The sequence below is a fragment of the Takifugu flavidus genome, chromosome 14 (genome assembly GCF_003711565.1).
Source record: "Takifugu flavidus isolate HTHZ2018 chromosome 14, ASM371156v2, whole genome shotgun sequence".
Lineage (NCBI taxonomy): Eukaryota > Metazoa > Chordata > Actinopteri > Tetraodontiformes > Tetraodontidae > Takifugu > Takifugu flavidus.
Genome location: NC_079533.1, coordinates 786,025 through 812,539, shown reverse-complemented (window position 1 = coordinate 812,539; position 26,515 = coordinate 786,025). Strand labels below are relative to the sequence as shown.

The 26,515-nt window shown below is 45.1% G+C and overlaps 2 protein-coding genes across 2 annotated transcripts in view; both read right to left on the bottom strand.

Moving 5' to 3' along the window:
* Positions 1-5,710: 5,710 nt before the first annotated feature.
* Positions 5,711-26,515, bottom strand: part of LOC130538218 (NACHT, LRR and PYD domains-containing protein 12-like) — a 40,292-nt gene continuing 19,487 nt past the window's right edge. Inside the window, exons 9-13 of the mRNA XM_057055620.1 lie at positions 10,195-10,368; positions 8,193-8,366; positions 7,813-7,986; positions 7,108-7,281; positions 5,711-6,571 (exon numbers count right to left, since the gene is read on the bottom strand). Of these exons, the coding sequence (XP_056911600.1) occupies positions 6,445-6,571; positions 7,108-7,281; positions 7,813-7,986; positions 8,193-8,366; positions 10,195-10,368 (823 nt within the window). The 3' untranslated portion in view covers positions 5,711-6,444. The remainder of the gene's footprint in view (positions 6,572-7,107; positions 7,282-7,812; positions 7,987-8,192; positions 8,367-10,194; positions 10,369-26,515) is intronic.
* Positions 22,502-24,282, bottom strand: LOC130538234 (RNA-binding Raly-like protein). The gene has a single exon (XM_057055657.1). The coding sequence runs from the start codon at positions 22,839-22,841 to the stop codon at positions 22,563-22,565; it is 279 nt and encodes a 92-aa protein (XP_056911637.1). The 5' UTR covers positions 22,842-24,282; the 3' UTR covers positions 22,502-22,562.

Genomic DNA, 26,515 nt, shown 5'->3' with positions numbered 1-26,515 from the left:
CTCTGTAAGCACTCTCACTGCTCCCTTCACCTGTAACACTCGCCCACAATTCGGAGAGGCTAGCGTCCTCTTTTTGCGCGGCAACTACGTCATCACGATGTAGAGATGGCGGAAGGACTGGCACAAAAGCGATGGGCTCCTTTCGAGGAGGTTTGCGCTCCGCTTCTATCTTAGCCTTTGCGCACGTCAGCGCACAGCTCGTAAAAACTGAAGGAAATTCTTGCGCGCACTCATCAAATTCGAGGGAAGAACTTGGAGTCACATTAACAACGGGAGGTGGTGGAGACTCAGGCCAAACTCTTCCGCCTGCCAAATTATTCCCCAACAATATATCCACCCCCTCCACCGGCAGATCTTTATGCACCGCCATCACCACCGTTCCATTGACCAAGCCCGACGTTAATTCTATTTTGTGCAATGGAGCAGAAAATGGTTGCAAGTCAATGCCACGAATTAAGACTCTTGCAGCAGTATCAGACACATCAGAAAAATTTAACACATCCTCCCGAATGAGGGTTGTTGCAGAGCCTGTGTCCCTCAAAATGTTCACCTTAACTTTATTGGTATCGCCAACTAAAGACACGGTGCCTTGCGTGATGAATGGAGAATAATCATTTTTATCCAAAGCCTCCCGGTCGTCGGAGGGCAACACTGCCTTGGCAACGCGCTTGCTTTGGAGAGAAACAGTGCACCCCACAGGCTTAGGAAAACGAGGCCTATTGGAATTCCGAATGCGAGAGTTAAGGACAGGACAATCCCTTTTCCAATGTCCGACTTCATAGCAATAACGACACTTATTGTCTGTTTCAGCCGCTTGCCGTGATGTATTTTTAAAGTCGGATTTTACCGGAGACGATCGATCAAGCCTACCAAACTCATTCTCAGTGCGCTCCCGACGCACATAATCGCGCTGTGACGTATCCCGAAAAGATTTGTGAGTCAAAATAAACTCATCAGCTAATACAGCCGCTTGCGCTGCAGTTTTAATTTGATGTTCATTTATGTATGTTGCGATTCGCTCAGGCACAATGGGCCAGATTCACGAAGCGTTCTTACGAACAAATTTGTTCTTAAGTCCCACTTACGAACAGTTGACGAAGATTGTGGCATTCACCAATTTCTTATCCTGGATTTATTCGTAGGTAAGAACAAATCCTACGAACACTCAGGAGTACTCTTGCGCACATTTCAGTGCCGACATGTTGGCATGGTTGTGTTTTCTTCTCTTGTGCAGTTCAATAAAATTCAATATTACAATGATAATTCTGTCATATTTATTACCTATTTTTGGTGATTTACGGAGAATTTTAAAATTACGTAAATGTGCCAGTGACTTAACATTAATCAACCAAATTGGAAACCATGACAAAACTGTCTTTTTATTTGATTTTATCTTGATTTATTTTATTAGGGGATCGAGGATATGCCCTGGTTGTTGACACCACTGACCAACCCTCAGACTCCACAGGAGTTTATTCAATCAGATGCATGCGCGCAGTCGCTCCACCATTGAACGCACCATCGGCATGTTAAAGGGGCGCTGGATGTGTTTGGACACAGAGCCACAACCCCGTGAGGATGTGCGTCCTGACGCAATGATGGGGCCAGACTGCAGGCACGCGGTTCACGTTCGAGCGCGATTAATTGCCCGTTTGTGAATAAAATGCATTATTGTCACAATCCGAGCACAGCTTTTACACGTTTATTTTTTTTTACATTCTTCTTTTTTTACATTCTCGTTGATTTCTTTAAGCGTGTTGGCTATAGTCATCAGGGTTGAGGCAATTTTATCAAGCGTGTTAGCCATCCTTTCTTGATTGTTCAACACGGCGTCAGAAATCAGGCGTGGAGAGGCAAGCTTTGGGCATTTCGCTTTGGGCATTTCGCTTTGGGCATTTCGCTGCTTTTGCTCTGTCTACAGGGTCCTGCTGCAGTTCCTTTTATGGGCATTAGTGGGCGGTGACTTATGCTAATCGTATGTTAATTAGACTCACCTGGCACGCGCTTTCAACTTAGGAACAGATGGCATTCATCAATCTAAGAACACAGCTGCGAACAATTCTGGGGCTTACGAACGCGTTGATGAATCCGACGTAGGGTTTTCTTAAAAAACTTCTTAAGGACAACTTAAGAAAGAATCTAAGAAGATTCGTAAGAACATATTGGTGAATCGGGCCCAATGTTTTTAAACTGTTCCAGAACGACCAGATCAAAAAGCTCCTGGAATGTTTTTACGCCCACAGCTGTACACCATCGATTACATAAACTGATAAGTTCTCTTGCCACATCAACATGAGTTTGTTTCTCCGTTTTTTTCCATGTTCGAAACCTCTGACGGTAATGCTCTAGTATGAGCTCATATGCTTTTACGCACTGGTAGGACAGCTTCTCAGATGGAGACAACGCCACGAATGCCTCCTGCCCTTTACCTACCAGGACCTTTTGGAGCAGCAGCACCTGATCAGCATCCGTCCAGCCTCGATCAGCGAGAACATGTTTGAAAAGAGAAAAAAAACACATCAGGGTCACGCTCGTTGAAATTAGGAAGGAACTTGACCATCTGAAACAGGCTATGCTGCTCTCTGCTTTTTCCTGACATTTTAAACATTCGTACTCCAGTAATCTTTCGCTTTCTCTTGCTTGTAACTCCAATTTCTGTTTTCGCATTTGTTGTTCGTGTTCCAAAATCATCTGCTCTCTCTGCAGTAACAACAACTCTTTGCGTTGCTCAAATGTAAAATCGGAACCATCCCACAGAGTCATCTTAGGAGCTACAGCCTCCTGTTGGGTTGTCTCCTGCAAAATTTGGCTCTCCATTAAAGCTTGTAAAATAAATTCACACAGCTCCTTCTTGGAACTTTCGGGAATAGACAAATCAATACCATAATGGTTTACTACGTCAAACAGTTGGTTTCTCGTAAGCGCTCTCAATAACCTTTCTGATGGAGCAGAAATAAGAGTATCATAGTCATTCATTGTTTAGCCTATGTATAGGTTCACAAAACTACTGAAACAAAGAATTAAACCACAGGCTATCAATAAGAGATTACAGATGCGCTACGGAGAGATCCCCGTATCTAACACGTCCCCCTCTAAACTCAGCCCTAGTCTTCGCACTCAGCCCCAGAGCAGAAATTTTTAAACACGCGCACCAATGGAATCAGGCCTCCTAGACTGCGGGAAACCTTAAACCACGATTGTGTCTTCCACCCAGGCCGCAGTGCGAAAACAACAAACTAAAATAAACAGCGCAAAAGCGCACTACAGCCTACCACAGGGAACTCTCCAGTGAGATCGCTACTGTTTAAACAACTCGTAATCTCAACCTAGTCAGCTTTCAAATCAAGAGCTTTCACTTGCTTTTTATACCCCCTCAACTAAGGACTTTTGCCAATAATCTCAAAATCGGTCTTCCCCAAAACAAAACAGCTGATAACTTACCAGCTACCCAAGCGTATTACGCACGCTGTACTCAATGAGCGGGTACTCCCCACTTTACCTTCAAAGCGTACCCACCAACATGCACGATCCACGATCCAACTTCACAGCTTCGGACGAGCCCCCATATGTCACGAATACTTGGCTCAAGGTAGCCATGACATACAAATGGGGAGACCAACGATGAGGATTTTCAACCCAACATAATAATTATGAAAGAACCCAGTGGAATATAAAACAGAAAAAGTCCAAATAGTCACAAAGAGGGAAACTCCAAACTCCTGTGACCGTGACAAGCTCAGGGCTCAGCTGACGAACTCCACTGCAGCACACCAGATAGGACGAGAGGGCCTCCTCGACGCTCTCCAGACAGGTTTTATACCTGAGCCGTCAGGCAGCCAATCCCAAGCAGATGGGCCACAGGTGAGCAGGTGAACATGCTGGGTCGACTGGAAACGCTTGGCACTCCCCCTGCAGGTCAGCCAGGGAATTGCTCCTCCAGCCAGCCCCGACAACAGTGAGGCACGACAGAGCCGTCACAACATGAGATATAGAAGCATCAGTAGCTTCATTTGAGTTCTGAGCTTTGGTGTCTGTGTGGAGCTGTGAAACCACAAGAAGAGGGAGGAGCCATCAGCTGTACGCAGAGATCAAGCCGGCTGTGGATGGAGCCACTACATCATTAAACACATGCGCAACAAGAACGACGACAATGAGCTCAGAGGGTTCAAACAGATCCTCAACCCAAAGTCTGATTTAAAAAGATCAAAAGTGGCGTAAATGTCTGGTCCTGACAGGAGAAGGATAACTGGAGCGGCATCGCTCGTACAGTAGACCGACTCTGCCTCTTCCTGGTTACCCCGGTGATGACCTTTGGCACCTTAATCATCTTTCTGAGGGGAATCTGTAACCAACCTCCTCATCTGCCCTTCAAAGGAGCCCCGCATGACTCCAGAGAGGAGAACCCACGCCTGCTGTGATGCACACACACAGCCAGGGCTTTTTCCATCACCATCACTTGTCTGGGGGAAATGTTGCATTTCTTTATCTTGATAACAACAAATCTTTAGTTTGTTCTATAGGAGCTCCATATGTTTAGTGTCAAAGACTTCTTAGATTGTGTTCATTGCTGGCACATAAAGAAAAATGCTTTGATTTTACTAAAGTGACACAAACCCATCTCAACACTGTTTTTTATATCCTCTATATTATTGTGCATAGTCTGTGTAACTGTTGTGCTTTATTTCTGCTGGCTTCTTTAATGGGATGTAAACCAGCCTGACATAATACCAGTTGAGTACTTTATTTGATGTTGCCAAAGGTTTAAAAACAGCCTGACAGAATAAGAAATTGTGAACATTTAGAGGATGAATTATACCTGGTGGTATCTGATCTTGAATGGCAAATTTTAGAGTATTTTATAGGGAAGTGAAATAATGTTTGGACCTCTTATCAGGCAAAGAGAAAGTTGTTAAGAACTGCTCTAAAAACACCACCTCAGGGGGACTATATCCAAATCTCTCCGTTTACTGATGGGACGTTGAAACGTCAATACGCGGATTCATACATTTAGAACTGGACGTTGCACCAGAACTGGAAGCGCGGACTGATACATTTTTAACAGCGGTCCTGCTTCAGCCCTCCGGGCTTAATAACAAAATACGAAAAATACAAAAATTTTAGTTTTGGAAACATTGTTGTCGGTTGTTCAACTTGCCGGCTTTCGCAAAATTGCTAAATTCGCGCTAGCATGCCTATTTTAAGCTATGCTAGCGGTATGTTTTACCATGCCCGCGCCCTATAATCCGGAGCGCCTGATGTATGTGTTAAATACAGAAATAGCACCGTAACTGAGGCTGCACCTTTTAATACGGTGCGCCCTTTGGTCGCGAACATACGGGATATAGAACATAGGGCACGTTTGTGCGTGATATCACTCCGCGTCTGCGCAACGACCACAACCTCCTATCTTTAGTATTGCTGCGCCAACTGGTGGTCTTTTGGGTTGAGGGTAACGGTGATCTATATGTAGCTATATGTAGCTATAGCGTCATTGGCCTCCACTCCAGCCACTCCTGGTAGTTCCTCAAAAACACTGAGTTTCTAGTGGATGCACAATCTGTGGAAGCCAACATAGAAACTTCTGAAGAGCCAAAGTTCTTGCAACAAAAATATAGTCCCCAATTAGGTTGTTTTGTTATCACACGACCCCGTCCCCATTATCTTAAGAGAATATAAAAGAATGAGTGGAGACAGAAGAGAGAATGAGACGTTTTTGGCGCGTGTCGCTCTTGATTTTGTGTTTATTTTTGCAGTAAACTTAAAGGAGGCCTTTTCCCTTTATGTTTGATTAAATTTAAGCTGATATTCCATTCTTGACATCTTTAAATTTACACTATTCATGGGAGTTTTATTTGGTCATTTTGCTTCTTTTTATTTCCTATTTCCCACATTTATTCATAGTTTTTATTAGATTGCAATAAATCCTATAACATTGAACAGACTGACTAAAGTCAAATGAGCTGCGGTTCCCACCGATAGCCGTCATTCTGATGGATTTTTGCTGGCTGCAGCTGAAATATTCCAATGCTCCATGTCACAGAGACAGTAAATACTAAACCCTAAAGATTCTGAAGACATGATGTAAAATAGTAACGTATAATACAGACATTTGAAGAGACAATTAAGAGAATGTTTCCATGCTTCTAAGAGTGGCCGAGGAGCCATTTAGAACTTTATAAAGATGCATTGTGTGATACCAGGAACTAATTTAACTTCAAGGCGAAGCTGCTTCTGCTTTGTCGACCATCGACTGATCTCCTGAAAGTCCACCAGCGCTTTTTAAAAACTGAATTCTTCATCTATGGAGGGAGTAGACGGCAGATGTTTCCACAGATGCTCTTCACCAGTGGTCAGTGAGTGATGCAGCAGATGAGCGGGAGTTGACTGGCTTCAACCAGCTACTGACTCAATGTCTCCAGCCCATAGTGTGGATTCTCTACGAGATCAGACAGCAGCTTCACTCCTGAATCCTGCAGCTGGTTCCCACCCAGGTCCAGTTCTCTGAGATGGGAGGGATTGGACCTCAGCGCCGAGGCCAGAGTCAGAGCTGCTCTCTGATAACCTGCAGTCCCTTAATCGAAATAAAGAAGGGAAACTTTGATAAGGTTATAAGTGAAACCAGTATTAATCTGAAAGGTTAATCAAAGGCATGATCTGTAAATATTTAATTTAGTTACAGCTTAAAAAATGATAGTAATATGTAATACCACAATTCCAACCTCTCAGGTTTGCACTGTTCCAAAGGAGAATATATATTGTTCTGGCCCTCACTCTTCCCAGGTTCTCCCACCTCTTTCCCTCCCATCTCATCATGGAGATCCATCTCACCTGTGGCTCATCTTTAAAGGCACAACCTGTCTTAGATGACTTCCTGTCTCCCTCACCATCTCCCTCCTCGTTGGCTGGTGTCTACCAGGCACCCTCACCTAGTTTTGTCTAATTTTGGTTACCATCTGTCGGCTTTTTCATTGTCCTTAAATCAATTTATCATGAATAAGTGGTCCCCGTGTGGCCCTCCCTGCTGAAGGAACTGGGCACAACACACACACTCAGAAAGTGTGAGGACCCTCGGATGGAATAATGGACATTTTTGAGAATGGTGTTTACCCCAGAGTTTCCAGTCGGTAGTTTGGATCCTGGAGAAAACCACAGAGCAGCTTCACTCCTGAATCCTGCAGCTGGTTCTGACTCAGGTCCAGTTCTCTGAGATGGGAGGGATTGGACCTCAGCGCCGAGGCCAGAGAGTCACAGCTGGTCTCTGATAACCTGCAGTACCTTAATCTAAATAAAGAAGGGAAACTTTTATAAGGTTATAAGTGAAACCAGTATTCATCTGAAAGGTTAATCAAAGGCATGATCTGTAAATATTTAATTTAGTTACAGGATAAAAAATGATAGTAATATGTAATGACCACAATTCCAACCTCTCAGGTTTGCACTGTTCCAAAGGAGAATATATATTGTTCTGGCCCTCACTCTTCCCAGGTTCTCCCACCTCTTTCCCTCCCATCTCATCATGGAGATCCATCTCACCTGTGGCTCATCTTTAAAGGCACAACCTGTCTTAGATGACTTCCTGTCTCCCTCACCATCTCCCTCCTCGTTGGCTGGTGTCTACCAGGCACCCTCACCTAGTTTTATCTAATTTTGGTTACCATCTGTCGGCTTTTTCATTGTCCTTAAATCAGTTTATCATGAATAAGTGGTCCCCGTGTGGCCCTCCCTCCTGAAGGAACTGGGCACAACACACACACTCAGAAAGTGTGAGGACCCTCGGATGGAATAATGGACATTTTTGAGAATGGTGTTTACCCCAGAGTTTCCAGTCGGCAGTTTGGATCCTGGAGAAAACCACAGAGCAGCTTCACTCCTGAATCCTGCAGCAGGTTCTGACTGAGGTCCAGTTCTCTGAGATGGGAGGGATTGGACCTCAGCGCCGAGGCCAGAGAGCCACAGCTGATCTCTGATAAACTGCAGCGCTCTAATCTGAAAAATGCAGGATGAGGTTATACGGTGCAGGTCTGCATGTTATCTGCGTCAGTACTAAACCTACGTTAGTTCTTAGTTGGGTCAGACCTGAATTCACGATATTACAAGGAATTCTTTTAATGTGGTGCATCACAGCAGTGTTGAGAACAGCCTCACTTCACCATCTTAGCAGCTGGTATATAGGTAGAAAAATGAAGACTGACCTGAGCCTCTCCAGTTTACAGTTTGGACTCTCCAGTCCAGAACAGAGCCGCTTCACTCCTGAATCCTGCAACGGGTTGTAGCTCAGGTCCAGAACCCTCAGATGGGAGCGGTTGGACTTCAGAGCTGAGGCCACAGAATCACAGCTGGTCTCTGATAAACTGCAGCCTCTTAGTCTAAAATAACAATTACTTTGAGAGAAGACAAATAAAAATCAACATGTACCAGAGCAAAACACAGCTTACAAGCAACAAACCTCTGGTCCTGCACCGGCTTATCTGCCGTATGTTCCTATTTTGGGTTCTTTCAGGGCGGTTGGACAAGATCTACACCGTATGTAAAGTGTGTGTGGGTCAAAATACCTTCCAAGTTTGTGAGACCACATTTCTCAATAGCACTCAACTCTTGTCAGGAGTTGGGACAAAGCGACCCACTCCTGACAGCTTGTGGGCGATGCTGCAGCGACCCTGCAATCCCTACACTCTCTGGTGAAACCAAATCAAAGGTTTTAGACACTGCTGGATGCTGGAAGGGTGGCTATAGTCTGGACGCATCGTTCCCCTGACTGCACATTTCTCCAACAATGATTGGCAGCTGGTGTCACTTGTTCTCCAGATGAGAGAAGGAAAGAGAGCCCCCCCACAGTGTTTTGATTGCCCCACTGCAAGCTCAATGCTGCCAGAAAACATTGCAGGAGCATCAATTCCCCTCAGGGCATCAACAAGGACCTCAGGAAAAGGTGCAGCTGCCACCTACTAGAGACAAGCACACTGAGCTGAGATTCAAAGCCCTCTCCTCCCAAGAGAAGAGCTTGTTTGTTGGAGGCTCTTCTGGGCGATACCTGGTGCCACAGCTCCAGCTCAGCCCGTCTCTGGAGCTGAGGTGGAGCTGAGCAAGTTTCATGGTTCTCCACCACTTCCTCTCGCTGAGGACCTTCTCAGCTGGTGGTTTCTGCTCCACCTTCCAAGTTGAGCAGGTGATACTTCTGCATTCCTGCCACCAGGGTCTCTGCAGAAAGAGTCTTCTCTACTGTTTTATATTAGATTATAGAAAATTAGGATTTTTGGTTGATGTCTTAGATGTTGTTGACTAAGAGCAGGTTTTTCTTTAATAACATAGAGAGATTCGATGAGAAGAGCAAATGTATTATTTTATGAGCTACTTCCACTACTATTATATACACATACTTCCATATTGTCTTAGATTGCAAGCTGCATTTATTGCATCGTTCATAGAAAGTCATATTTGTGAGGAGAAAAACTCCAATAAGGTCATTTTCTTTAATGACCATTACAAAAGAAGGAGGCGATGAACAAACAGATTTATATAAAAATGTGTGAAAACTTATGGATGGAAACCTTTTTAAAATGGTTGCATTGTGTAGAATCGGTGTAGAATCAACTTGTTGACTTCTGATTTGGACTCCAATGGAAGTGAGGTGCAACAATTGTGGATGCTGAAAGCTTCAGATCTTCATGAAGGTTTCTGTGGTTGGACTGACCTGCTGCCCCTTTAAGAGGGAGGCAGGTTTGGGCTTCTGGTTGGAATGAAGCCACCTAAGATGAGAATGACTGCAGGCTTTCGGTACCAAGGTTTAACAGGGCGCTCACTTCACACTTGGGCTTTTCTCTTTTTTGGGATGGCTTTTCTCAGGAGAGAAGGGGCATGGCACACTGCAGCAGCTTTCTTTTTGGGGTTTCTAGTTTTCCTTCTGATCTTTAAAAGACAGGAAGAACCATTTTTGATTGGTCTTAATGTTTGGGCGGTTTTGTGGCCAGCCTAAAATAAAACAAGACAAATCTACAACTGATACTTCCTTTCTAGTCATTGATGACCATCCTCACATGGGACAGATTTCCACAACCAATTTAATACTGCAAATCTGTCCTGTGTGGTCTTTTTTCTGAGAACTGTAACACTACGTTTATAACAAAGATCAAACATGGAAACATTTATTGTCTAACTAGTTACACCTGGGAAAGTACTGGATCATCTCTGACTGACCTGAGAGTCTCCAGCTCACAGAGAGGATCCTGGAGAAAAGCACAGAGCAGCTTCACTCCTGGATCCTCCAGCTGGTTCTCACTCAGGTCCAGAACCCTCAGATGGGAGGGATTGGACCTCAGCGCTGAGGCCAGAGAGCCACAGCTGATCTCTGATAACCTGCAGTTCTGCAGCCTGGAAAAGGAATAAATGGGGCAAATAAAAACACATTTCTAAATCTGAAAATGAAGAGAAAAGCAGAAAATGTAAAGAAATTTAGAAAAGACCAACAGAGGCCTCCTGACCTGAGCGTCTCCAGTCTGCAGTTTGGATGCATCATTGCAGAAGACAGTAACTTTACTCCGGCATCTGTCAGGTTTTGGTTCTTGATTAAGCTCAGCTCCCGTAGATGAGAAGGGTTTGACGTCATTGCTGAGGCCACAACTTCCCAATGACTCTTTGAAAGAAAACGATCAGGCAGTCTGTTGTGTATGAAACAAAAATAGTGAGTCAAACTTTGGGATTTCTCATCAACTTATCTGAGAATCTACCTCAACACAAATGTAGCTCATTTCCTGGAAAAGCTAAATTCAACACCGTAGAGCAACAGTTTGAACGACCATCAGATCTGAAATGCAACTGAATTATTCTCAACATTTGTCTTATTTTAGAACAGCTCATAATTACTCAATATTTAAAATGATTATAGCAAATGGTTTAAAGAAACGTGCATCTTTTTATCTGTCTATCGGCTCTTTGGATATTTTGCATTTCATCCAATTTGTACGATGGTGCGTCAAGTCTTAATTCAGCGATCCGATCGATGACATCAGAGTCTCTGGTTGCATCGATTGCCCTCAGCTTCTGTTCTATCTGCCTGTTTCCCTTCAAATCATTTTCACTGCACCTTTTGTTGCTAGTGATGAAGTTGCCACCTAACGGGTGTGGAAAGGCTCAAACAACTTTGTGGGTCACATAAAGGCTCCAAACGGAACCGCCACAAAGACCTAAAACACCCATTTAAACCAACGAGGCCGGCTGTTTTTACGTTGAACAAATGAAGCAAAATAGTCACGTGTCATTAGTTAAAATGTGTTTTTCTGTCGATAGAATACGATGTATACAAACAAACAAAAGTTATTTAATGACATGACAGTAATTTCATGATAGTCAGTTAACTTGTGGCTCCTATTATTCCTGCCTTATGTTGGTTTGTCTGGATTGACCTTTGACCTTATATCCAGCCAGTGTTGAACATTTCTGGATGAATTGTTGTTGTTTTTAATTTATGGACGCTGCAATGGAGATAAAGAATTGAAGGAATGACCACTGGAGGGGGTATTGCTACCTGACATGATCCACTCGCTTGATTTAAACGTCGATGTCCGGCCCCAAAAATCTTTACTTACACGACCTTCCTGCAGTTCCTCACAGCTGGAATCAGGCGACGTCGTCCCTCATCTGAGGTGTTGTACTGCTGCAGGTCCAGCTCATCCAGAACCTCCTCTGACATCTGCAGCAGGTAGGCCAGAGCTGAACATTGGATCACTGACAGTCTCCTCTCTGATTTCTCCCCTGGCTTCAGGAACTCTTGGATCTCCTGATGGACTGACTGATCCTTCATCTCCATCAGACAGTGGAAGATGTTGATGCTTCTGTCTGGGGAGATTTCATCACTGTTCACCACCTTCAGGTTGTTGAGGACCTTCTGGATGGTTTCTGGGTGGCTGTTCCTCTGATCCAACAGTCCACCCAAGATCCTCTGATTGGACTCCAGAGAGAGACCATGAAGGAAGCGAACAAACAAGTCCAGGTGGCCATTTTCACTTTTGAGAGATTTCATTAGTGCTCTACTGAGGAAGTCATCAAGAGATGTGACTGGTTCAGAATATTCTAGGAACTGATTTATAACCGCTGTGTCTTTCCTGGTGTAACGGTGGAACATGTAGACGGCAGCCAGAAACTCCTGAATGCTCAGATGAACAAAGCAGTAGACTGATTTCTGGAAGATCACACTCTCTCTCTTGAAGATCTCTGTACAAACTCCTGAGTACACCGACACCTCGGAGACGTCCAGTCCACATCGCTCCAGGTCTTCTGAGTAGAACATGATGTTTCCTTTCTCCAGATGTTCAAACGCCAGCCGACCCAACTTCAGAAGGAGTTCTTTATCAGCCTCAGTCAGTTCCTCTGGTCTCTGCTTTCCTCCATACTTCTGCTTCTTCCTCTTTATCTGAACCCTCAGGAAGTGTGAGTAGAGGTCAGTCAGGGTTTGGGGCAGCTCTCCTCTCTGGTCTCTGGTCATCATGTCCTCCAGAACTATAGCAGTGATCCAGCAGAAAACTGGGATCAGACACATGATGTGGAGGCTCCTGGAGGCCTTGATGTGTGAGATGATTCTCTTGGACAGATCTTCATCACTGAACCTCCTCCTGAAGTACTCCTCCTTCTGGGAGTCAGTGAAGCCTCGTACTTCTGTGATCCTGTCAACACACGAGGGAGGAATCTGATGGGCTGCTGCAGGTCTGGAGGTGATCCAGATGAGAGCTGAGGGAAGCAGGTTCCCCTGGATGAGGTTCACCAGGAGCACGTCAACTGACGATACTTGTGTGACATCAGAGATGAGCTGATGCTTGTTGAAACCCAGTGAAAATCTGCTTTCATCCAGGCCATCAAAGATGAACAGAAGTTTCCAGACAGTCAGATCTTCTGCTCTGATCTTCTGTAATGTTGGATGGAAAACATGAAGCAGTGAGAGAAGACTGTGCTGCTCATCTCTGATCAAGTTCAGCTCCCTCCATGAGAGTGGAAGCACCAGACTGATGTCTTGGTTCTCCAAACCTTCTGCCCAGTCCAGACTGAACTTCTGCACTGAGAAGGTTTTTCCAACGCCGGCGACACCGTTGGTCAGAACCACTCTGATGTGTCTCTGTTGCTCAGATAAGACTTTGAAGATGTCCTGGCACTTGATTGGAGTGTCCTGGATGTTCTTCTGGGAGGTTCTCTCAAGCTGTCTCACCTCATGTTGTGTGTCCACCTCCTCACTTTGTCCCTCAGTGATGTAGAGCTCAGTGTAGATCTTGTTCAGCAGGGTTCCACTTCCTGCTTCATTAGTTCCTTCAGTCACATGTTCACATCTTCTCTTCAGACTCATCTTATGACCTTCTATCACCTCCTGCAGATCACTTCCTGAACATAAGTAAACCAATGATTTCCATCTATAATAAATCATCAACACAACTCCAAATTCATGACATCACAAATTAAATCTCATATTGAACAGTTTTACTTTGTTTGGGCTTCATTTCAGCATCTCCAGATCTGCTTCCAGATTGTGAACAAGAGGACTCTCCTGGTGGAGCTGCCTGGTCCCAGTTTGATAGGATGTGCTCCCCCCTCTCACTATGAAACACATCTCTATTAGTCCTTTGATTTATAGGATGAAAGAACCTGATCAAGACTCAATATTGTTCCAGCATTTATGTCTGAATTCATCTTTCAGTTTAAACATGATTCTTGTTTCTAATCAACAATATTCACATTAAGTCTGTAACTATATGACTGTCTGAGGTTTAAGTGTTAAACATCTCCAATAATAAACTCACAACCTGCTGCTGTTAATGTGACTAACAGCTGCCACACAAACACATCATCACGCTTTAGTTTTCTTACATTTGTCTGAACTTCTGAAGTCTATTCCTCTATCTAAGGACCGGGCACTCTTCAGGGACACCCAGCTGGGCACTGTGGACTCTGCTCTGTCCTCGTCCATCCTGAGGAAACATCAGAAATAGTGATGAGACTGTGATGAAGGTAAATAATCTGTAGAGGTTGGAGTTAAATAATCCCAATTCACTGCATTTTTATCAAACAGGAACATTTCTAATCCATTCTGGATAACAACTGAATCAATAAATCAGTGATGTCTCTGTATAATTTTCATGTTTTCAGAGTTTAAGCTGCTTTTTTTAACTGTTCCCTGCAGTGAGAAAAGAACTGGCACCTTTTCCAGCCCCTCATCCTGCAGCACTGAATGTGCTCTAAAGTTCTTTCCAGAGCAAACGTCTCTGCACTTGCAGCAACATGTTGTAGTCATGGATCCGTGAGGAGAACCGGATACAGGAAACGCCCCCACTTTGATCCCAAAACCCAACTGGTGGCCAACGGTGGTCCGGCAACGACGGGGACGCTGGTCCATCGGCCCGACAACACTGGTTTTCCACAGGCCAACATGGTGAAAGGACTGTGCACCGTTTCATTTTAAAGAGCTGATGAATTTCATTTTTCACGATAGTGGAGGCTAATACCCACAAAATGATGTTTTGTATGGTTGTGAAATGTTCTAAGGCAGAGTTATGTGGTTCAGAAAACCTTACTTTAAAGGTGAGCCTTGAGGTCCAATACCGAAGTTTTCAGGCTTCCCTTTGGACCTGTCGCTCTTCAGGGACACACAGCTGGACACTACGGACATTTTTAAATGTGAGTCTAAACGGTTAAGCAGGAACAGTCTGCTGACACAGAAAAGAAGATTAAAGAACATGATTCTCAGCATGAAGACAAGCAGAGGTCTGTCCAATGACGTATTGTCGGCTCATTCACATCAAAATCTATTATATGATGTCACCCTGTACATCATACAGGCCACATATATATTGGAAAAAGTTTTGGGACATCTTAAAAGTTTACACCATGTTAAATATAAAATAGTTGTGGAAAAAATGTTTCTCCTGGGTGTTTCAGAAGGTGCGGTGGCATTAGACGGACGCACACAAATACAAATGAAATCATTTTTTATCTGGTTATGGTTTACAAGAAAACCTAAATTCTTTCAAGATGTCAGTTCTCAACATTAAATTCAACAAATAAGATGAGAATGCATTCAAAACTAAACAGAAATCCGTCATCACATCATCAAAGTGGGTCAAATGCAGCATCATCTTCTGTCATCTCAGACAGGATTCCAAGAAGAGGATCTTCATTTTCAACAACGCACCTTGACATCTCATCATGGCTCGTCTGTCAGATTACAAGCAGCTTTTTTTGATCAGGCGCATCATGTTTCTCACCAACACATGATGGTGCTGGAAAAAACATTTGTAGCCTGACCTAGAGGTCAAAACTCTGCATGGCGTGCACAGCTACTAGTTGCAGCTGGTGGTTGTGGCGGAGGAGATCCCAAACATATCTAGCAAGCTTGTTTTGGAGCAGAGCTTGTCCACCACCTCTGACCCCACTCATCACAGAAGTCCCACCATATCCATGGCCAGGTGTGTTGGCAGCATTGGAGCCAGCCTCAGGAAAAAGGTGTGTCAATATCTCAGAAGTGATGATCAAGTTGCCACGACCCAACAGAAGTCAAGCAACCCAACATGCTGAATAGAATAGATGACACACAGCAAAGGGCAAAAAACACCCAATTCTGCTCAGACTAATCTTATCTGACCACATGTACAGGACCAAAAATATCAAAACACCATGGGTTTAGGTTTCATTTCGTTTTCTTGACTGCTTCATTCAAAACAGAACACATTTCATAAATCCATAATAACAAATTCATATTCCACAAAGAACCAGTTGTTAAAACAATAAAATGGAATGCCTTGATCTCTCCCTCTTTACATACTCTCCTTTTTTAAATAAAGGATTGATTGTCCCCCTGGTGGAGGGACAAAGAGAGGAGGCTAAAACTGTCGCGTTTGTGTCCCTCTTTCCGTGGATTTTTCCACTAACTGCAAATAATATTGTCGACTTATTGTGAGTATTAAAATGTGCTTCCTCAACCTCTAAAATGTTGGTTCAGGGTTAGCGGAAAACGCAGTTAGAGGAAACACGGTACAAAGTTTGATCATCCGTCACAACATTCCCGTCGACCAGCCGCAATGTGCGTCCGAAACACGCGCACGCTCATTGCGCACACGCAGCTTATTAAGCCGCATCTCGCAGCGGAACATTGATTCGAGACGACAGCAGTGAAAGAACCAAATGCTACCTGAATATTAGAGGTTTTCCATCAGGGCTCGGTCACTCAGATGGAGCCCGAAGTTGAGAACTTTCACTTTCGCTTCTTCTTCCTCTACACGTCACGTGTTCGTGGTTGGATCGCGTCATATCCAGCACAAGCGCCTCTCTTCAGAACTGAATGTGCTCTAAAGTTCTTTCCAGAGCAAACGTCTCTGCACTTGCAGCAACATGTTGTAGTCATGGATCCGTGAGGAGAACCGGATACAGGAAACGCCCCCACTTTGATCCCAAAACCCAACTGGTGGCCAACGGTGGTCCGGCAACGACGGGGACGCTGGTCCATCGGCCCGACAACACTGGTTTCCACAGGCCAACATGGTGAAAGGACTGTGCACCGTTTCATTTTAAAGAGCTGATGAATTTCATTTTTCACGATAGTGGAGGCTAATACCCACAAAATGATGTTTTGTATGGTTGTGAAATGTTCTAAGGCAGAGTTATGTGGTTCAGAAAACCTTACTTTAAAGGTGAGCCTTGGTCCAATACCGAAGTTTCAGGGTCCCTTTGGACCTGTCGCTCTTCAGGGACACACAGCTGGACACACGGACATTTTTAAATGTGAGTCTAAACGGTTAAGCAGGAACAGTCTGCTGACACAGAAAAGAAGATTAAAGAACATGATTCTCAGCATGCATGAAGACAAGCAGAGGTCTGTCCAATGACGTATTGTCGGCTCATTCACATCAAAATCTATTATATGATGTCACCCTGTACATCATACAGGCCACATATATATTGGGAAAAAGTTTTGGGACATCTTAAAAGTTTACACCATGTTAAATATAAAATAGTTGTGGAAAAAATGTTTCTCCTGGGTGTTTCAAAGGTGCGGTGGCATTAGACGGACGCACACAAATACAAATGAAATCATTTTTTATCTGGTTATGGTTTACAAGAAAACCTAAATTCTTTCAAGATGTCAGTTCTCAACATTAAATTCAACAAATAAGATGAGAATGCATTCAAAACTAAACAGAAATACGTCATCACATCATCAAAGTGGGTCAAATGCAGCATCATCTTCTGTCATCTCAGACAGGATTCCAAGAAGAGGATCTTCATTTTCAACAACGCACCTTGACATCTCATCATGGCTCGTCTGTCAGATTACAAGCAGCTTTTTTTGATCAGGCGCATCATGTTTCTCACCAACACATGATGGTGCTGGAAAAAACATTTGTAGCCTGACCTAGAGGTCAAAACTCTGCATGGCGTGCACAGCTACTAGTTGCAGCTGGTGGTTGTGGCGGAGGAGATCCCAAACATATCTAGCAAGCTTGTTTTGGAGCAGAGCTTGTCCACCACCTCTGACCCCACTCATCACAGAAGTCCCACCATATCCATGGCCAGGTGTGTTGGCAGCATTGGAGCCAGCCTCAGGAAAAAGGTGTGTCAATATCTCAGAAGTGATGATCAAGTTGCCACGACCCAACAGAAGTCAAGCAACCCAACATGCTGAATAGAATAGATGACACACAGCAAAGGGCAAAAAAACCCAATTCTGCTCAGACTAATCTTATCTGACCACATGTACAGGACCAAAAATATCAAAACACCATGGGTTTAGGTTTCATTTCGTTTTCTTGACTGCTTCATTCAAAACAGAACACATTTCATAAATCCATAATAACAAATTCATATTCCACAAAGAACCAGTTGTTAAAACAATAAAATGGAATGCCTTGATCTCTCCCTCTTTACATACTCTCCTTTTTAAATAAAGGATTGATTGTCCCCCTGGTGGAGGGACAAAGAGAGGAGGCTAAAACTGTCGCGTTTGTGTCCCTCTTTCCGTGGATTTTTCCACTAACTGCAAATAATATTGTCGACTTATTGTGAGTATTAAAATGTGCTTCCTCAACCTCTAAAATGTTGGCTCAGGGTTAGCGGAAAACGCAGTTAGAGGAAACACGGTACAAAGTTTGATCATCCGTCACAACATTCCCGTCGACCAGCCGCAATGTGCGTCCGAAACACGCGCACGCTCATTGCGCACACGCAGCTTATTAAGCCGCATCTCGCAGCGGAACATTGATTCGAGACGACAGCAGTGAAAGAACCAAATGCTACCTGAATATTAGAGGTTTTCCATCAGGGCTCGGTCACTCAAGATGGAGCCCGAAGTTGAGAACTTTCACTTTCGCTTCTTCTTCCTCTACACGTCACGTGTTCGTGGTTGGATCGCGTCATATCCAGCACAAGCGCCTCTCTTCAGAACAATTTGGTCCACGTTTGAACTGAAATACTGGGAAACAACTGGGAGTTCGTCTGACAGATGTTCGTTTTGGGTGCGGAATCAAACTGGGTCAACTTTTTGATCTATAGGATCCCCTCTGGTTCAAAGTGTCCCTATAGGATATTGACAGTCTGACCTTTTGGGGGCTGCACACACCTCTTAATGGTGACGGCACCAACGGAGCTGATCCAGTTGTCATCAGCTGGCCAGTCTGACTCCAGCTCATTAGGGGAAATTGCTGATCTGGAGGAGAAGCTTTCAAAACTTGACGGGCTGGGGGGGAAATGACTGTAATGTTGGAATCAGCGTGCCAATTTTATTTTTAATCAGAATAATTTCAACAGGATATTTTCAAATTGTTCCCCAGTGTAACTTCACCTGAAATTGTGGACTCCAGAATATCACCATTAAATCCATTTAATCACTTAATAGCTGTGGAATTTGAGCCGTGAGAAAAATATCTCTCCATCATGATTTCCAGAATTTTTCATCAATATGTGAGATTCTTCGAAAGCTTCGCTGGTGTTGGGTTTTTATTGCTTCTGCTTCATTTTCAGGCACAGTTCTTTTATTTTTAAATCAAATCAAATCATTTTTATTTGTAATGTCTGTTGTAGTCAAACTTGGTGCTATGCAGAATCCCAGGGCCTGATCCCTAACAATCAACAGGAGAATCTCCCCTTTAACAGGAAGAAACGTTCAGCAGGACCAGGCTCATATTTATTTTAAAATCTGAAAGTTTATTTTTGTATTTTACATGATTTTATTTGTACAAAGTGGTGCAAAGTAATTCATGATTTGTTAAAAATGTCAGTGGCTGGTAAAAATGGGACATTGTGATTTCCTAGGACTGTTGGAGAAGTGATCATTTTAAAATGGTTTGAACATTTATTTCAATTTGAAAACACTTGCACTGAGACAAAATCTAGAAATAAAGTGTTGCATATTGATATTCATCTGTTCCCGATCTTGTTAAATCATTGTTGATATTGATTGTGAGAAATCATTAACATGATCAGTGTCTTTGCAGAGATGAGATAATATCATTAACTATGAATAATGACATTTAGTTAAAGGTAAATTGAGCAAATTGGCTATTTCAGAAGTGTGTATCAAACTGGTGGCCCTTCACATGATTCAGTACCCAGGAAGTAGCTCTCCGTCTCAGAAAGGTTGGTGACCCCTGTGCTACAGAGTCAAGTTTAGAGGAGAAATATGCTATTGGCTTCATTTTAGCTCCACTGTTGAGCTCAGTTGAGGTCATCAAATGTCCTGTGCCATCAACCATCTGAACCAAAGGTTTGCTGTAATCTGGCAAAGCTAAAGCTGTGCTCCACACCAAGGCTTGCTTCATGTCACAGAAGGCCGTTTCTGCATTTTCAGTCCAATTTAGTGGAGAAGTCATTTTTAAGTTTCATACATCAGTCTTTGCAACGGTGCTGTAATTTCAGCATAATTTGGCACCCAGTTGCAACAATAATTAGTCCTAAAAAGGACATCATTTGCTTTGTAGTCTGGTTTTGGAGCTTGCAGAATAGCTGTTTTATGGCCCTCTATGATAGTGGGATGGACACCGTCTCTCCTAATCAGACCAGGTTTCCCCCAAAAGTGCTCCAACTGTCTACAAAGGCCACCTGGTTTTCGGGGGCACCACCGTGACAGCCAGCGACGGAGCGACGACATGTGGCTAAACATTTCATTGCTGGCCAGATTGGGGAGGGGACCAGAGAATGCTCCGGAGTCCCACATCGTTTTAGCGTAGCTGCACACCGACTCCAAGTTACCGTATTTTCCGGACTATAAGCCGCTACTTTTTTCCTAAACTTTAAACACTGCGGCTTATTCTATGGTGCGGCTTATTTATGGATTTTTCTTCCACCGCTAGGGGCGCTCTAATCGGAACTAGAATCAAAACTAAGAAAAATCAATGCGAAGAAGAAAAAACGCTACTTTTTCTTTAGCAGATAGAACACGGACGACAAATTACCAACTGTTAATTGTTTTCAAATCCTCGCCCCTTCATCACAGAACCCACACGAAGAAGTTCGTATGATGCAGGTTTTAAGTTGAAGGCCATTGATCTAGCTAGCCAGGAAGGAACCGCGCTGCTGCACGCAAGCTTAGCGTTAATGAATGTATGGTGAGATGTTGGAGGCGGCAGCGGGAGGAGCTAATGCAATGCCCAAAGTCGAAAAAAGCTTTCAGGGGACATAAAAGCAGGTGGGCTGAACTTGAAAATGTCCTGGAGGACTGGGTGAACACACAGCGAGCAGGTGGCCGAGGTGTTTCCACTCTACAGATCCGACTTAAAGCCAAAACAATCGCCCGCGAAATGAATATTGAAGATTTCAAAGCGGGGCCGTCATGGTGTTTCAGATTGATGAAACGTAAAAACCTGTCCATCAGGACCCGGACCAGGAACTCTGTCAGGAACTCCCCCCTGACTATCAGGAAAAAATTAAAAACTTCCACAAATTCGTTGAAACAAAGATCCAAGAACACTCCATCGGACCAGACGACATAATAAATATGGACGAAGCACCTTTGACGTTTGCTCTGCCTCTGACCAGGACTGTTAACAAGACAGGCGCATCATCCGTGTTGTTGAAAACAACAGGCCACGAGAGAACGCACTTCACCTGCGTTCGGGCATGCACGGCATCCGGACAACAACTTCCACCACTGGGGATTTTTAGTGGCATAGTGGTCAGAGTTAACACCAAAGGGGGGATGATGGAAGGCCTGATGAAGGAATGGTTAACGGAGTGCTACAGCAAGCGCGCAGGAGGAGTTTTTCACCGGAAAAAAGCACTGCTTGTTTTGGATAGCATGAGGGCCCACATCACAGATTCTGTGGAAGCAGCGATCACGAAAACAAACTCTATTCCAGCTGTGATTCCTGGAGGTGCAACAAAGTATTTGCAGCCACTTGACATCTGTGTGAATCGGGCATTTAAAGCTGCACTCCGGGTTGAGTGAGACTTGGATGACAAGTGGTGAGAAATCATTCCCAAAAACCGGCCGCATGCGAAAAGCATCCTTTTCTGATGTCTGTCAGTGGATCCCAACAGCGTAGAGTGCTGTGAAAGAATCCACGATCACCAACGGGTTCCAAAGGCTGGACTGCTACGCGAAGAGAGCGGCGCACCTTCAGAGCCAACTTCAGCGGAGGATGATACGGAGAGCGAGACTGATGGAGACAGATGTGACGAAGCTTCTGGGGTCGTTCAACTCCGACACTGAAGAAGACGACTTCATGGGTTTCAGCAAGATGATGATGAAAGTGACTTGTGATTTCAAACACAGGAGAAATGAAGAGAAATACTGGTTATTTTCTCTTGGTTCTGTTCCGTTTTAATCAACAAAGTTGCTGCCGTGTTAAAAGGCACTGTTAGGAAAGAATCTGTTCAGGTACTTACATGTACATTTACAGTTCAAAATCGTTCTGTACATGCAGTAAATATCTAATTTTTCAACATAAATATCTGCGGCTCATAACCTGGTGCGGCTTGTATATCTTTTTTATTTATTTATTTTTAAAATTGAGCGGATGCGGCTTATATACAGGTGCGGCTTATAGTCCGGAAAATACGGAAATTTTGGTGACCTCCGACTGACGAAGCCGGGTGTCGTTGGCTCCGACGTGAATAATAACTTTACCAAATTTACGTTTACTTCTCGCCAGGAGCTTTAGATTGGCTTCTACGTCGGCCGCTCTGGCCCCCGGAATGCACTTGACTATGGTCGCTGGATTCGGCGTGCGATGCCGGGGGGCGTGTGTCCCTGGGGAACATGTTTTTTTTGCCGTACTAGAATAAAGTGTAATTGCACGTCCACTACAGTAGGTGGCAGTGGCGCTCTCATTGTCAGAGTGTGCGCAGGCAGTATTAGCTCTATGGTGGAGAGGTTTTTGCACCGAGCAGCCGGGATCGTCTTCAAAACAGCCCGACAACAAGCAGACTTTTCCGCTCTTAAGGAGCCGAGGGAAGTTTTTAACGAAAAGAGCCCGAGGCCCCTCCCGTTCCCGGGAGAGACGATCCGTTCCTCCGCCAGCGCTGGCTTAAAACAAAATGAAAGTTTTCTTTTTGGGTGTCAGCTTCTGAAGGCTGCACCTGGAAGCGTGGGGAATGTTTCAGGAAGACTGGAAAGACTCACCGAGAGGCTGTCCCGCGATGATCCGGGCGTTGTCCCCGGCCACGGCCGCCCGGGCGTTCCTCTCGTTCAGGTACTGTACGAAGGCGTAGCCCTTGTGCACAGAGCAGCCCACTATCTTGCCATACTTGGCGAAGATGACCTCTATGTCCGACTTCTTGACGATGGCTGTGTTGAGGTTGCCGATAAAGACTCTGGAGTTGAGGGAGCGCGGGTCGTTCTTGTTGGTCACGTTGCTGGTCTGAGTTTTACCAGTCATCCTCCTCAGGTTGCCCTCCTGGGACACAGACAGAGGCGGAGGACAGGACTTTAGGGGACGTGGAGCGGACCAACGTCTACAGCGGTTTGATAAATAATCACATAGAAAAACACAAACGGTGAGTGAAACACTGTGGCTAAATCATCCCACAATGGACTGTTAGCTTAACGGCTAGCCCTTTTGTCTAGAGACACCCAAAAATGACTGTTTTCCTACTCCAGCTGTTGCTGTATTGTGCTTCTTTGTAACCAAAATGCTGCCAAAATGTTACTTTGATCGTTAGCGGGCTTTAAACTGCTAGTTAGCCAGACAATTCAGCTCTACTCTCCCTTTGTTGTGGATCAGTATCCACAAATGAGTGCTGAAAGATGTTAAAATTTACTGCTTTTCTGCTAAAGTGAAGTTGCCTTCGTGTTTATCCCAGTATGTAACGGTTTGACAGCATAAACAAACCATAAGGTGGTGCTAGCTTGTGAGCATTGTCACGTTTTAGCTTATTTCCGTTTTACTTTTTGGATCCGTAAGTACCCAAAGAGACCAAGCAAACAGGAAATTAGTCAACCATACAGGTCAGTGAAGGTAGCATGTGTGCTAAAGGAAGTGTGCACAGGAACAATGTAGCATGTCAGCCAGCATGGGCCAAAGCTTAGTGGGAATAAAACTATGAGCAGCTAACCTGAAATATCGACAGCATGGCTAATTGGTTGCCATGGCAACGTTGCCACTTGAAATACATTTTTCACAGAACGATCAACTGAATTTATTTCTAAAGCGCCCTGGAAAAAAAGCTACTGGATATTTTAGGTATTAGAGCAGCAAAATAATAAGAATTCCAGGTCCTGAAATTCCACTGGAGGGATTAAAAAACAAACAAGAAGAATTGTTAACCACAGCGGAGCCTGTGCAAAAGTCCCGGACCCTGTAAATGAGCTCAAATCGATGCAGCTAACAATTGCTGTGGTAAATATTGGATTAGCCGCAGGCTAGCTTGTTATTTTTCCCGGTATATTTGCATGGGGCCGAGACATTTCTGCCCGTGAAGCACAAAGGCGCCGTCTGCTGAAGGCATTTCTCGAATCTTGCTTTATTCGAGGTCATCGGTCAGTCCGCCGCTCACCTCGGGCACGTCGTTGCATTATTGAGAGGAGAGAGGAGGCAACAATGCAGCGGCGGCGAGCGGGACGGCGGTCGGGAATGTTGCTCCCGCCGTTTCACTGACGACAGAATGTGGAACGACGCACTAATTCACACATCAGCGCGCCCAACGCTGCCTCCTTTTTATCGTTACGCCTCTGGAATTGGTCTTCTAAAAGAGCAGGTTTCTGTGTGTGTGTGTGTTCAGATTAGTCGCCAAGGTAACAGCGATGTTATCACGCGTTTACTCACTCCAGTTTTAGAGCTTTAACGGTTTTTTTTAGTGCGTTACAGCGTCGGGAACAGGGATTTGGGACCTGATTGACTGGAGTTTTTAATCCGGCTAGCACCGATGTGATGGGAGTTTTTATGGGATTGGAAGCGCGTTGCGCCGGGAACAGCCTGTGACGGCGTCCGGAAAAGACCGGCGGCGTCCTCGCCTCTTCGAACGCTTTGAATTGGGAAGGAAGCGCGGCGCCATTACAGGAGGCCCCGGCCAACGTTGCACCAAACATTCAGCGGATAAGTCGGAACCGGCAACAGGAACATGTCGACTTGGAAACCTGCAAAATTGGCCCTGTTTGAGAGGTGCACCTTGCTCTCCGCTGGACCGGGCTCCCCGGGCGGCTGTTTAGGCCACTTGCCTGATCTATGGACATTTTCCACGGAGGGAGGGGGGCGGCTGAATTGATTCCTTTTGCCATTTCCTGGCACTCCAGCGGCGAGCGTTCCTCTGGGCCGTGCCGCAGCCACTCCGGCCTGATTGTTGCCGGGGCCTGACGTGCTGAAGAAGGCGCCGCTCAGTGGAACAGAACAGAAGCAGAGACGTTGATGCACCTGTTCTCTCGCCGGCGCTGCCATGTACTCCTGAGGTGGAATAATTGCTTCACGCTTTCTTTCCATTTGTACCGTGTCCCGAATCCCCCCCTCCCACTGAGAGATAAATGCCCTCATTTGTAAGCCAACCGGTGGCGGCGGCGTTACCGCGGCTCAAGAATCGGTGCATTTGATGACAAACCGGCGGGATTAGGCGAGATTAATCAAAACAAGCTGAATCCGGGAAGCGTGCTCCGTGACCCCGGACGCCTCAGGACCCACGGGCGTTTGTCCCGAAGGCGTGAGAGGCGCCTTCAGCGCCCACCTCGCCCGGCCGCCCGCGCTCCGACTCATCAAAGATTGATGTGAATTCATCCAAAAACCGTTGTGGGGGTTCATGCTGACGCTGGAGACGCAGTTGCTGGCGCTCTTGTCTCATAGCAACAGGGTGGCGTGCTGCCTTCCGGGCCCCGACCCACCAAAAGGCCGTTCCCTCTTTAGAGAATCAAAGATCTTCGTGGGCAGAAATCCGAGACCCCTCACACGGGTGGACAGATCAGCGTTCCCGCTGTCAGGGCGGTGGGAGAATCCTCGGATTGTCGACGGAAGCTTTAACTCTTCCGGAAGGCAGCGCTCCGTCCTTGTTAGTAATTCGAGCTCGCACTTCTGAAGCACAGGAACATTAACCTGCCTGGAAACGTGTCTTCTCGTCTTTGAGAGAGCGTGAGATCGTTCCAATCCGTCTCTGGAATCCAGTGGGAACACAGCTCAGCTAGGAGAGTCCTAAAGAGCGCCGAGGACAGAACTACTTCCTGCTAAGAGTGCTCACACGGCAGTGGAAGCACCTACGGGGGAGCTACTGCTTCTCTCTGAATGATGCACACAGAAAATTAAGCAGTTTCTTTTTTGAGGAGATTATGAGGCCGTGCGCTTTTGCAAACTCAACGATGAAATAATGTTTTGGTAATGGATTAAAAGGTAATCTGTGCACCTAAAGACAGTATAAATCACACACACGAATGGAAAATACGTGTTTTCTACCCCTCTGATGTGAAAGAGACGGAGGAAATCTTGTTTTTAATATTCAGTTTACGTACTTTAAAGACAACAGGGACACAATGTTCTGGTATAATTCAGGTTCTGAGGCAACAGCTCTTCCTGTCTCCATAGTCTCACGTCCGTTAGCATACGTTAGCGCGCCGCTTCGAGGTCAACCGAGCATCAAAGTTATGTTAGCTTAAGTTACAGGTAATACAATCTACTCTCGCCCTAAAGGTATTCATACAATTCAACCAGTACTCGTGAATCAAAACCGGAAACGCCCCAACTTCCTTTTTAGTTTCCCAGTGATGCTGAAGCGTTTCCATTCAACGCTCCTCTAATCAAACACTGCAACTGTGTAAGAAAAGGTGAAAATGAGGCTAACAACTCCGTTTGCGCCCCATTTCTCACCTTTCCTGTCTAATTCCGCGTCTTTACGCTTCCTCTTTGCTTATTTATAGGCCGACTTCACCATCGGTTTAGACGCGGTCCGACCCAGCGGAGCGTTGCGGCGCTGCTGGGCGGGAGCGCTCCGTCTCACCTGCTCCGTGCTCCGCGGCAGGAACTACATTCACCATTAGAGAGCCCAGAGCATTGCTACAATTAGCCTGGATGCAAATGGACCCAATTCTCCGCCGCCTCTAATTCGTGATGAAATGGGAAACATGGGGGGGGGATTTATG

Bases quoted from the DNA above. Each gene is read 5' to 3' on its own strand.
- LOC130538234 (XM_057055657.1), bottom strand. From the start codon at position 22,841: ATGACTGGTAAAACTCAGACCAGCAACGTGACCAACAAGAACGACCCG.